General features: G+C 39.8%; 1 protein-coding gene across 2 annotated transcripts in view; it reads right to left on the minus strand.

Annotated features, from left to right (window-relative positions):
• The window catches only part of Rundc3b (RUN domain containing 3B), a 129326-nt gene that overhangs the window by 35749 nt on the left and 79444 nt on the right, over positions 1-14133 (minus strand). For both annotated transcript variants that reach the window (XM_032907030.1, XM_032907029.1), the window contains exon 6: positions 12678-12758. In XM_032907030.1, coding sequence (XP_032762921.1) covers positions 12678-12758 — 81 coding nt within the window. The remainder of the gene's footprint in view (positions 1-12677; positions 12759-14133) is intronic.

Below are 14133 nucleotides of genomic sequence, written 5' to 3' on the forward strand. Positions count from 1 at the left end.
TTACAAGTCACTCTAAAAACATCACTTGTAGTTAAAAGAACTGAAAAGTTGAAGAACAAGATTTATCAATGAGTAGCTTTCCTTGGATCACATGCATTGATTTGAAATGTAAGCAATTTAAGAATACAATCAGGCTAGGCTTCCAGTGGAGGGATTGGGAAACCAATCAACTCGGGAACAAAACCTTCAACTTAAAATTTGTCCTGGCTGAAAAATGTGTGAGGATAAAGGTGGCACACAACTTGTGGAAGAATACAGAGTTTACGAATAATGCAGTCAGGCTGGTGAGATGTTCACCAGGAAAATGCACTGGCCACCAGGCCTGATAACCCGAGTTCCATGTGCAGTATGTTCCCAGCGGAAGAGAGGATCAACAGATGAAATGCCATGACCTAAGCAACTGTACTTTCCTCTCTGTCTCTCCCCGTCCCCAGAGAGAGACTAAATAAATAAATGAGTAAATAAATAAATAAATGCAATTTAAAAATGTAAATAACATTAAAAAAGGAAAACGAGAAGTAGCTCTCTCTTCAATACAGTAGTTCTATTAAAAATCAAGAAGATAATTATGTAAGGATGTTAAAACTCAAATGCTTAATCTCCTAAGTATTCAGAAAATGATTATCCCCAAAAATAGAAAAGGAAGGATGGGTAGTAAGAGAGTTCTTTCAAGGGACAGGGAGGAAAAGAAACACTTATAGTCCACAGTGTCACATGTTCATCCTAACATTTTATTATGAAGTCTCTTAAAAGTCACATCTAGTACCAGTAGCAAATTCTTTAAATAAGTACTCCTCCAACAAAGGAGGAGAATGAGTTAAGTAGTTCATTCAAGGTCACCCTAATAAGAAACAGTGTTATGCAACAGACTCTTCATGATATCTTATCCTCTTTCAGTATTTTAATGACCAAAGCTGCAAGTGTTCAAGTGGATTGAATTAGTGGGAAATAAAGCAAATAGGACATGGGAGGGGCTGGAGGAGGGAAGGATGGGACAATGATGTAATTATCCTATATAACGTAAAAATAAGTAAACAAGTAAAAAATGTAAACGTGGTGTCTGTGGATGGCAACTCTGGGAAAGCCTGAAGTTTTGGTACAGTGTAGTTGATAAGTTAGAATTCTTTAAGGTAATTTTTAAGTTAAAAGATACAAAGTTCTTCAAATAATTTAGTAGAAAATTAACTCAAGATTTTTCTAAATGAGGATCTGGAGATATGGCTTCTTAGCAGCTAAAAGCTCTGGCTGCTCTAGAGACCCGGGTTTCATATGGCAGGTCACCAGCTCTGATGCCCTCTTTGCCCTAAGCAGGCAGCACGCACATGTTTCACAGGCATACATTTTGTTAATATACCCACACATACAACAAAAGTAAATAATAAAAATATTCTCAATATAAGTATTTTAAAGAACAAAATATTTTAGGAATTTATACTGAAGAATTAATGGAATTTTAATACAAAAAATTTTCATTTAATAATATTTTGTCATTTATAGTTAGAAATAAGAGGGTAGAGATTATTATTTAACTTTCTTATTAATTAAATTTAAGTTTAATAAGGACATATAACAAATCAAATGGACTATAAAATATCTAACCTGATAAGCTTTGATGAAATTTCTACAAGTATTATCTCCTACAATTAAATAATTTTCATTTTATAAATAAACACTAAAAAAGTCTAGAAGCTCCATTATTTAAATCTCAAAGCGTGTCTACTGCACATCTACACTAAGCACTGTTCTAGGCACTGAGGAAGTAGGAGTAGAGCGAGACAGAAACCCTTGTCCTGTGTCACTGCGGGAAGGTGGATGTAATGGAGAGAATCGTGTTAGACTGATTAGGCCGGTCTCAGAGGCAAATACTGAAAGGTTTTTTTCTCCTTGGTGGTTTCAGGAAGATCATGTTTGCATATATGAAAACAGAAGTGAAACTGTCTACTGTAAGAAAGGACACAGAAGGGAGGGGCAGGAGAGGGGAGACAGAGGATACAGATGTGTGTGGGCTGTGTGCTTCATGTACAATATAAACCTGAATACAGACTTTCACAATTCACTGGCTTTTTGGCAGTTTCTAGTCTAGTGGAGGGAAGCAAGCAAGTAACATAAGCGGTATCAAGCAGAAACGCGCACAGGTAGGCAGGAAGCAGTGGAGGCTTCCTGAGAAGTCAGAGAGTGTTGAGACACCACAGTGTGCTAATCCTCTGTTAGTGGAGCTCCACTCCTATCTCCATTCCTAAGACTTACTTTAACTGACAGCAAGCAGGCCACTACTTTCTTCTTTCTAATCAGCATTGGAAAGTGTTGTTGATGGCTTTTATAAAGGTCTTGGTTTTTCATAAAGAATAATCACATGATTGAGAGGAGGAAAAGTTCTGTTTTTTTTTTTTCTTGCTACACAGACTGTTGGTCTATTTACGCTTTCATCTAAGCCTAGAAAATGGTACAAATAACCTAGAAACCTCTTTCCTGGGTAGGGGAGGAAAAGACTCAGACACCACTGGGAAAACATGCCTGGAAAGCTCAAGAAACAGACCCCGTCTGGAGCCCGCGGAAAGTACTGGGTACAGATGAGCTCACAGACTAGCCACAGAGTTCTGCTGTTTAGTTCGTGTTACATTGAAAGAAGTTAATAGAGGTTTTCTAAAGAGGAGTAAAATATGACTCACAGCTCAAAACAACGATCTGGGTGTTTTGTCAAGGATCAACTACGGTAGCCAATGGGAGACTGCATGGAGGCCATTGCAAATGTCCAGATGCAGGTTAAGGTGGAGTTGCTAAGATTTGCCAAGGATGAACAGAGAGAACTGAAGAATAGCTCTGAAGCAACTATAAATAATAGAATTTTTATTTTCAGAATAAAAGACCTACAGGAATAAAAGTCTTATATAGGAGAAATCAGGGGTTCGATTTAATAATAGCATAGTTGAAGTTATTTATTCTACCTCCGAAGTGTCCAGTTGGCAGCTAGGTGAGTAGGTCTAGGGTTTATGTGGTATCCTAGGTGAAAAGACACACCTACAAAGGTCCACACACACAGCAAGGTCAAGAGACTGGACGAGAAACTCCCTGTCTCTAGAGAAGATGGTCCAGGGACCAGGCATGAAGTAAGATCGAGGTGATGAGGACTATCCACTGTAGATGAGAGAGAAGGAACAAACAAGGAGAAACTACAGATCTGTGAGGAGAACAGCACGTCTCATCACCAAGCCCGAGATACATGTGGTAAACATGTTACCGCTGGAGGGGGTACTGAAGCTTACACAAGTCAAGAGAAGCTATGGCAAAGGTTTGAAAACTGCTGTAATACAAGGAGGGGCTAGAGAACAGAAGTAAGGATCAGGAATAATTTTCTGATATTCAAGCGTAAACATAATATCCTTATGTGCTTACTGTTGTGATATGTTGGGCTTGCTGAATTTCTGGATAGGTAAACTTGGAGACTCGTTTAGAAGGCTCTATACTGGGGAGGAAGGCACCCCAATCCTCATTATTTACTTATTTGCATTCATAGTTACTGGCGTATAACTCCCATAGTCCTTGTTTTTTCCTAAGTGATTAGAACAATAAGGTTAATGTTACTTGGCCTTTTGTCCTTGGCTCCTGAAGCAGCTTTGGAACAGCTTCAGAGCAATAAAGATGAAAGGCTGGAGTCTAACACTGGGGCACTGGTAATCTCGGAAAACAGAATCAACTGTCTCTGTCTCTGTCTCTCTCTCTCTCTCTCTCTCAGAATAAAGAGATGGAGGGATCAAGAGTGGACAGGGAAAACAGAAAAGCTGATTTAAAGTACTATAAAAGAAAAACAATTGTTTCCCATTAAAAATTGCACATATAATATATTAAAAAAATTTTTGTTGTTGTTGTTGTTGTTCTGCTATAGATGGACTATAGGATGGACTGAATCTGACATCATCCAACCTCAGTCAGCCACATGCTGAGATCATAGTGTGGAGTGCTACACTCAGTGAGGGCAATGGTTAATGTTATATCAAGTAGCAGTTTGATAAAAAGCGGCTATTTTCTCACTGGTATACAACTTGAAACACTGAATTAAATATGTAATATATTCTAAGATTTTTCTATTTATTTTATACTGTAGTTTTAGAAGAATATACTCCATTTAAAGAGAGGAATTTTAACATTGTAAAACACTCAACTTTACCAGCAATCAAAACAAAATAATTTTCTCTAATAAAATTTGCCTTACTTTTAATACTTATATGAAAAGAGAAAGAAGCAGGCATCCTGATATGTTCCTGATATACTGAAATTCAATGGCCTCTCTGAATGGGAAATTTACAGTATATTTGGAAAATTTTAATAATACATATGCTAATTATCCCAGAAATACCCTTGTTGTTTCTGTGCATGGTGTTGTGCACTGTGTATTCAGATGCTGATTACTGTGTGCAGGGATCTGGCTGCAGTCTGGACACTGGCATTGTCAAACATCTCCTCTCTCAGCGTCATGTACTAACTGTTCTCCATCCCCTCTGAGCTGATCAGCCTATAGCTGGGAGGAGAGTAAAGACTTCTGATCCCACTAAAAGGGTCCCACATGAAGAGAGGAGAGGGGTCACAGTCACATCAGAACAGGAATGAGGAAGGAGGCCAGGGCGAAACCTAGATGGCAGGTGTGTGGCTGGGAAGTGGGCCACGCCATCCAAGTTAGAGAAGCTGGGAACTGGTGTGGCTTAGTGCCTGGAGCTTTAAACGAATAGACCAGCTCTCTGTGTCACTGTCCAAGCAAAGGAGCGTGTAGAAAGCCCTGAAGCTTTAAATGAGTATACCAGCTCTCTGTGTCATTGTTCAAACAAAGGAGCGTGTGGAAAAGCCCTTGAACTTTTACGCTTTGCTAGGAATTCTATCTATGTAAGAGAAAATCCTGTTTCTGTGTAAAATGCTTAAAAAATTTAAAAACTTGTTTGCTATAAAACTGCAAACAGTAATTAACTAATGAACATACTCTAAAAGTCTAACAGGCAGGCATGACTACTAAAATGTTTGCTGTGTCGTAGATGGCGCTACAGAAAGATGGTTCAGGACATGTGAAACTGTCCTCCCGTGGCTTTAAAAGGAGAAAAGAGTGCGTGTGTATTATTAGCATCTCTCTTAAGGAATATATGTCTGTGCCTAGAAAAAACTAGAAATTCTTCTAACAGTTGTTTCCTGGGGGTAATTAGTGACAGAATCATTCTTTTTAATTTTTTTATTTTCCTTACTTAAATGTTCTTCAGTGAATATGTCTTACTCTCTAACTAACCTGAAGGCAGCATTGTGGAGGCGTGACTCTCACAGCACTAGCACTATGGCTTCAATAAGAAGTATCCACACATGCTCCCATGTTGGGTTCTCACTTGGAAGCTGGCAGAACTGCTTCTGGAGGAGGCAGGTCCCTCCTGAGGGGTGCATAGCTGTGGGAGGAGGTTCCTGAGACCGTGTTTTTGAAGATTTTACCACTCCCTGTTTCCTCTCTTTGTCTGCTTCTTCTGTGCCTTTTAGTGAGAAGTGGCCCTGTTACTGTGAGGTCCTGCCCAAGAGCATGACACCAAAGGACCACATGCTGGATCTTCTAAAACTGACAGCCACATATACATCTTTCCTCCTTTAATTCAGAAAAATGTGGGTTTTTTTCCTTGCCCAGCTATAGAGTTCAGGCTGGCTCTAAATTTGAGCTCATCCTACCTCAGCCAGTCACTTGCTGGGATCAGTAAGTGTGGAGCGCTACACGCAGGGAGAAAAATGGATAGTATTATAGCAAAGAGAGGTCTAAGTCAGATATTCAGCCATAAAAACAAGGAAGTAACTGATGTAGATGTCCTTTAAAAGTTAAGATCCCTGGGCTAAACTTGGGGAATTCTCCTACTGTGAAGAGGTACTGGTAACACAAGGCTGACATTTCCAATAAGGCAGAGAGGGCGGAGTCAGGTAGAAAGTGCCTGGCATAGCAGTCAAGGGGCATCTCCCTGTAGGAAAAGATAGTGCAGCCATGTCTGGACATTAATTGTCACTGTTAAGTGAGCGATCTAATGACCAGAAACCCTCTATGAACTGCACTTCCAGTACTCAGAGCAATGTCACAGAACCATACACTAACACCAAGCCAACAAAATACTTCTAGTTTGAGGGGAAGAAACTGAATAAGAACTCAGTGAGGGAGAAACCTGATTGGATCCAGAGCCTGCAGGGGAATACAGACACGGATATCAAAAGACAAATGGATGAGTCCTACAAGGCACAGGCAATAACCACAACAAAACCCATGAACCCGAGATTAACATCCATGACCCAACCCTATAAAGAACAGCTCTGAGGTAGGGCAGACATTCTCAACTGTTCTTAACACACCACCCAGAGGTGGGACCAGCATCCCAGCATCTGTGACTTGACCTGTGAAGAACCCATTCATCATCTGCCAGAGTCAGAAATTCAACCTTTAAAAGAGAGGGGTGTGACAGGCAGCTGGGTTGTGCAGGAAAACTAAGAGATGTGAAACTAAAAGCAGTAATCAGGCTACACTACATCCCCGTGCTACACCCCATTAGTAGACAGGCTACACTACAACCCCATGCTACACCCCCATCAGTGGACAGGCTACACTACATCCCCGTGCTACACCCCCATCAGTGGACAGGCTACACTACAACCCCATGCTACAACCCCATCAGCGGACAGGCTACACTACATCCCCGTGCTACATCCCATCAGTGGACAGGCTACACTACATCCCCGTGCTACACCCCCATCAGTGGACAGGCTACACTACATCCGTATGTTATGCCTGCATCTAATCTCTCCTTTCACTTATCCCCCCATTATTTAACAGTTACTAACAGTAGAATAGGCACTCCTCTTTCTCTCCCCATCCCTGCCTCTCTCCTTTCTCCCTTCTTTGGATTTCTTTTTTATTCCTTTCCCTCCTATGCTTCCTTTACCTTTTCTTTTTGATGGGCTTTCCCAAAGAGTAGAGCACCTGGGTTGATGGGGGTCTCTGAGAGCTGGGGCTGATTAGGATTCTGACTGTTAGTTTTCATTCCTCTTTTCATTCTACCTTTAGCACAGCCTGCCTCAGCTCCCCTTGCGATGTCCCTCCCATTGCTCTTTCCATGTACATTCCATCCCCCACCTTTCCTACTCTCACTGGAATGATGGATATCTATCCCTGGAATCCAGTCTAGCAGAGGAAACGACACCTCAACCCTACTACAACACGGAACACTGCTAACACTTCCACTACAAGGTTAATTTTTAAAAATTCAGCTGTATTAGTTACTTTTCTGTTGCTCCGATAAAACGCCATGACCAGAAACAACTTAAGAACAGAGTTTATTTGGCTTGCAGTTCCTGCAGAAAAGCCCATAATGATGAGCTTAGTAAGAGGACATTGAAACTGGAAGCACAGGACAATGCTCAATTACAAACGTAAAGCAGAAGTAAAAGTGGGAGCTCTGAAAGCCTCATGTCGGGTTTTATTTCTGTGAGGAGACACCATGACCACAGCAACAATTATGAAGAAAAACATTTAATTGGGGCTGACTTACAGTTCAGAGATTAAGAGTATTATTATCATGGCAGGGAGCATGGTGGCCTGCAGGCAGACACGATGCTGGAGAGGCAACTGAGAGTTCTACGTCTGGATTGGGAGGCAGCAGGAAGAAACACTGATCCACTAGGCCTGGCTTGAGCCTCTGAAACCTCAAAGCCCAACTCCCAGTGACACACTTCCTCCAACAAAGCCACATCTCCAATAGTGCCACCCCCTATGAGTCTGTGAAGGCCATTTTCATTCAGACCATCGCATCCTACTACAGCAACATACTTCCTCCAGAAAGGCTCTACTTCATAAAGGTTCTATAGCTCACCCCCATGCCAAAAAAAAAAAACAAAAAAAAAAAAAACAAAAAAACAAAAAACAAACAAACAAAAAAAACCAAACAAAACAAACAAAAAAACCCAAAAACAAACAGAAAAACAAAAAACCAAACCCCAGCACCACCAACTAAGGACAGGTGTTCAAATACATAAGCCCATATCTCATTCAACCCACCACACCTTGTCTCCTATAGGCTCATGGTCATATCATAATGCAAAATGCATGTAACTCAACTTTAAAAGTCCTTATAGTCTTTCACAGTCTCAACACTGCCTCAAAGTCCAAAGCCTCCTCTAAGACCCAAAGTGCTTTCCTAGCGACGATACCCCTATTGCCTAAGAAATCAAATCATACGCTTATAGCACACAACAACACAGAACATGTATTTCCATTCCAAAGGCTGGAGGGCCTATGAGGAGAAACTGACCACAGGAAGACCAAAGCACAGCAGGGCAAATATTAAATCCTGTAGCTCTATGTCCTCTATCAAAGAAGCTGAGAGACAGTATCTTCAAATACAAATGTGAAACAGAGAGAGCTGGAGGTATGGTAGGGCTATACATTCTCCATGCTCTCCCAGGCCTATCTTCCTGCAAGACTCTCCCTCCTAAAATTCCCTACCTACTACTAGTGCTACCACTTGTAGCAAATTATTCATATATATGATCCTACATAGGTCATTTCTTATTCAAACTACCACAAATACCCACAATACAACTCCAGATCGATATGTCTCAATACCCAAAACAATAATCATGAAAATTCACAATAACATTACTCCAAAAAATCATGACTCTTATAATAATAGCTTCCAATGAGAGTGAATCTAATGAAACCCCAAAGAATTTAAAAGAATAATTAGAAGTATGTTCGAAGAAATCAAAGAAAAAAATCATACATTACCTAATAGAACCCAAGCAAATATTAGCAAATACATGAAAATCAAAATAATCTCTTACATTCTATCTGTCTTCAGTAGAATAAAACTACAGAACACACACAGGCTCATGGAGACTCACTTTTCCACTCAATCAATACAGGGCTTGAAGTCCCAGAGAAAGCAGTGAGACAAGAGAGTCAAATAAAAGTAATAAGCTCAAGATCTTTATGTACAAAAGATTATTCTGTACATAAGGAACCCTGAAGACTCCATCAGAAAACTCTTAATCTAGTAAACCATTGTGTTAGCATTGCCTGAGAAGACATGAACAAGCATTATTCACTCTAGAGAGGACACAAAGGGCTTATCAAAGAACACGTACACCAAAGTCCACCTTGATGAAACATGAGTTTATCTGGCTTCTATTACAAAGCAAAACTGAGGAGCAATTTACATTGGTAATTTGCCCTTACCTTGAGCAAACACACTGAAAAATAAATCAAGGAAATAATGCTATTCCCAGTTCCCTCAATAAAAAAAGAAAGAGGAAGTTAAAGGCTTTACATTGAGAACTTTTCTATACTAAAAAAAGTAATTGCAGAAGATACTAGACGATGGAAAGGCCTCCCACAATCATGAGTTGGAATAAGCGATATTATGAAAATAGCTATCTTCACAAAAGCAACCTATCAGTTTAACAAAATCTCAATCAAAATTATAAAACCATTTGTCACGGAAATAGAACAAAAAAATCTTAAAATTAAAGAATCTTAAAAGACTTTGAATAGCCAAAGAAATCCTAAGCAAAATAATACTGACATTATCACTATAACCAAATGGTTATAATACTGAGTCACAGTAAAAAAACAGCACAATACTGCACAAACATACATCTGTATCACACCCTCTACCCCAAGGTTCAGGGACCTCAAGAAAGAGGGTAGAAAGACTGTAAGATGAACGAGATTGGAGAGGATCCAAGCACAACAGTGTCTCCTGGACACGAGAGGACTACTGCATTCATGCACTCACAGCAGCTGTAGTTGCCTATGTAATCTCAAGTCCATCAATGTTTCAGTCCTCAGGCCTAGCTGACTGTTGTTGGGCAAAGACAGGTCAGTGTTTAAGGGCATGGTCTCTGGTAAGAGGACCATGCTCCAGTAGATGGCTCCACACTTGTGAGTATGTGAACTGCACAGACTGGACTCAGTGGGTTATTAGAATACGAAAGAGCATATGACATTCAAAAGTGAGAGGGTAGGGGATGAATGTAGGAGTCAGGGGAAGGCTGGGGTGAGTACAATCAAAATGCAATGTATTCATGTATGGAATTCTGAAATGATAAAAATACAATAGCAAAAAATAAAGAGCACAGAATGAAGAAGAAAAGAAATAAGAAGAGGTAATAATGAATGCTGGCAAGGATGTCAATGAAAGGGAAGCCTTTTAGTAGACACACTTTTAGTAGAAATATAAAATATTTCAGATGAACAAAAGCCCTAACGTTTCTCAAAAAACCAAGGCTAGATTTACCATATAAACCAGATATGGCTCCTGGGCATTCACACGGACTCCAAGTTGTATCACAGAAACACTTGCGCCATGTTTATAAAGTACTCCGCTAAGTTCTGGAACCACCCTAGGTGTCCTCTAACACTGGAGAGGACAAAGAACGTGTGGTGCACATACTTAACTGAATATTTTTTAGCCATAAAGACGAGCAAAGTCATGTTTTCAGGGAAACTGAGACAACTGGAAATAATCATATAAAGTGAATTTAGCCATTCTGGGAAAGATAAGCTCAGTGGTTCCTAGAGATTTTAATGCTACATAAAATCACGTATGTAAAGGACATTAACGGGTGAAACTGTGGACAAGGAGCAAAAGAGTGGGAAAAGGAGGGGTTATGGTGGAAAAACTGTATCAACATACAGTATTTAATTATATGAAAACGTTAAAGAACATTGGGAACTTTACAGATTGTTTTAAAGCATCTGCCAAATCAATGAGGCAATTCTAATTCCAGTCTGTGTGTGGATTCTTACTAACAATCAGGATGGCTTAAACATTTCTAAGGTGAAACCTCCATGGTCAGAATTACTAACTGGCTCCTGACTAGATTTTGCTTCTCGTTTTAGTATCCTTTATACAAGATGTAAGGACTCTTGAGCATTTTAGGAATAAGCTACAGTTTGCTTATTTGGGGTGAGGGTGATCACAGCCAGTGATGTGTAGCTACTTCCTTGGAACTGAAACACATCCTGGAATCCTCCAGGAAGGAGGCTTATACAATCTCAACAAGCTAATTAAAATTACCAGGCTCCAGAAGCTCCGAAGTTCTCTATTCATAAAGTCTTTCCCTGGAGCTAGTTCAAGCTGCCATTACCACAGCAATGTGGCATTTTCAGTGATGCACCTGCCATATATTCCCCCTTTTCCTGTAAGCTACCCATCACCCATGCTCATGTTACCAACACTAAGGAAGTCAGTGGTACAGCAAGCTACTCTTCAGTGGAATAACTGCTCTCTGACATCACATGTCTCTGGAAAAGTTTCCAATATTTTTACTTGAAATATTTTACTAGCTGGTAGTTTGCTTGGAGTCAGGGACTGTACTTTCATTTAGAAGTTTTGAATGCTTTACACACACACACACACACACACACACACACACACACACACACACACAGAGAGAGAGAGAGAGAGAGAGACAGAGAGAGAGAGAGACAGACAGACAGAGAGAGAGACAGAGAGATTTGGTGAATACTACGCACCTCTATGACATGTATAAATATATGTAATTTACAGAGAACCTATGACTTTGGCCTGACTACAGTGTTTAAGTATAATAGATTTTCATTGCTATTTGCGAGACGATTTTTCTAGGAAATTAAAAAAACCTACAGATTTCACTTAATTAATTTTCAATGAAATTATAAGAAATCCAGAGTTCTTATACAATGTTACACACAGTAGTAGTGGGATTAATTGTTAGACAATTTATATAAATTTAAAGGTTAAGGGTCAGTGAACTTTTAACTGAATTAACCTAAAATAACTGAGAATTTACACCAGAAGTGATAGCAAATTTATTTCTATAAAATGGACCACACTCTGATGAACTATGGTTCTGAAGTTTCGTTGGATCATTTCAGAGCAGGGCTAGTTGCTATCCTTTTACAATTACTGAGTAATATAAATAGATATATTTATTTTAGCTACACCCTAAGATTAAGATAAACATTGTGGGAGGCTGGAGAGATGGCTCAGTAGTTAAGAGCACCACCTGCTCTTCCAGAGGTCCTGAGTTCAATTCCCAGCAACCACATGGTGGCTCACAACCATCTGTAATGGGACCTGATGCCCTCTTCTGGTGTGTCTGAAGACAGCGACTGTGTATTTCCATACATGGAATAAATAAATTAAAAAAAAAGATAAACATTGTGCATTTTCATAAACATTGAAATGCAATTAGAGGTTGCACTTACTGATTATCTCTCAATCCCCCCCCCCCCGTGTGTGTGTGTGTGTGCACGCGTGCACATGCACTGAGGTCGTCAACTTTGGGTGTCTTTCTTTATGGCTCTCCCCCTTATTTTCTGAGACGAGTCCTCTTTCGTGACTCTGCCTCTCACTAGTTCATCTGGACTGCCCCACCGTGAGTTCTGGGGACCCACATGCCTTTAACTGCCCAGGTTATATACCCATTCCACCGCGGCTACCTTTTACATGAGTTACTGATACCAAGTTAGAAATTCATGCACGCAAAGCAAGCATCTTATTCACTGAGTCATCTCCTAGTTCTAACTAATAATTTCTGGTAAGAAATGAATGTTGCATACGAAGTTTAAATCAGGTAAAACTTGTTCAAAGCATTAAATTACAATTAAGATTTCAACAACTTTTCGAAATGACAAGTACCTTTGCTCAAACTTCAAATATGGTGTATAGTCTATCACAGCAGGGAAGGTGCCATCCAATCCTTCTCCCTTTAGGCAGAAGCTAAGAAAGCAGACAAACACACATTTTAGTATATAAACAGTAGAGTTACAACTGCACAGGAACTTCCCCATAATTGTTACTTGTTACCTTAAATGTCCTATTTTCAATAGCAGTGACAAACATTACTCATTAGTATATTATTACATAACGTTTCATAAAGCAAAAATAAAATTTAATGAAATGAACCTGTTTTAATCACTGTTCTACTGTCATAAAGAGACACCACGACCACAGCACCTCTTACCAATGAAAAGGCATTTAGTTGGGGACTTGCTTACAGTTACAGAGGCTTAGTCCATTATGATTACGGTAGGAGCATGATGGTGTGCTGCTGAAGAAGTAGTGAGCGCTACATCCTGAACCATAAGCAGAGGTGGGAGGTGGGAGGGGGAAGAGGGAGGGAGGGAGGAATGGAGGGAGAAAGAGACACACAGAGAGAGAGAGAGACAGAGAGAGAGAGACAGGTAGACAGACAGAACTGGGCATGGCACACTAGCTCCAGCACAGCCACACTACTCCAACAAACTCCACCTCCTTGGCCTTCTAATCCTTTCAAACAGTTCAAACCCCTGGTGACTAAGAATTCAAATACCTATGAGGCCTATGGGGGCTCTTTTATTGAAATCAAACCACCACAAATCTAAACCACATTTTTCTATTTGGCAATATGTTGACTTTCATTGGACATTCAAAATATCACATGTGTGTGTGTGTGTGTGTGTGTGTGTGTGTGTGCGTGCGCACACGTGCACATGCACAGAGGTCAACTTTGGGTGTCTTTCTTTATGGCTCTCCCCCTTATTTTCTGAGATGAGGCCTCTTTTGTGAATCTGCAGTTCATCTGTACTGCCCCACCGTGAGTTCTGGGGACCCATCTGCCTTTAACTGCCCAGGTTATACACGTTATATAGGATATATATATATATATATATATATATATATATATGTTGAAAAGATTTGTCTTCCATGTTTAAATACACATTCTCAAGTGATAGTGTATACCCTCTAGAAAAGTCAGTTTGATTAGCAAACAAAAATTTCCTAAACTCTTTAAATAAGTGAAAATACTTGGAACTTAGAATTTTAAGTGGTGCCAAAAACCCTCTAATCTCTAATTATCTTCTTCTGAGACTAAGCAACTTGCCCAAGGGTACTCTGTGATGCTCACTATGTCAATATAGGAAATTAAATCTCTTAACCCCTAATCCAGTAATCTCTTCTTTGGTATAACATACAAAAAGATAAAAATGTATCTGATTTATGATTACTGTTACTAAAAAATTGGGTGTAGTGTGCACATATTACCCCAGTTTTAAACAAAACTTTGTCTTAAAACAACTAAAAATCAACAACGACAAAAAAATCAAATCCTCCA

Source organism: Rattus rattus, chromosome 6 (assembly GCF_011064425.1).
Source record: "Rattus rattus isolate New Zealand chromosome 6, Rrattus_CSIRO_v1, whole genome shotgun sequence".
Taxonomy (NCBI): domain Eukaryota; kingdom Metazoa; phylum Chordata; class Mammalia; order Rodentia; family Muridae; genus Rattus; species Rattus rattus.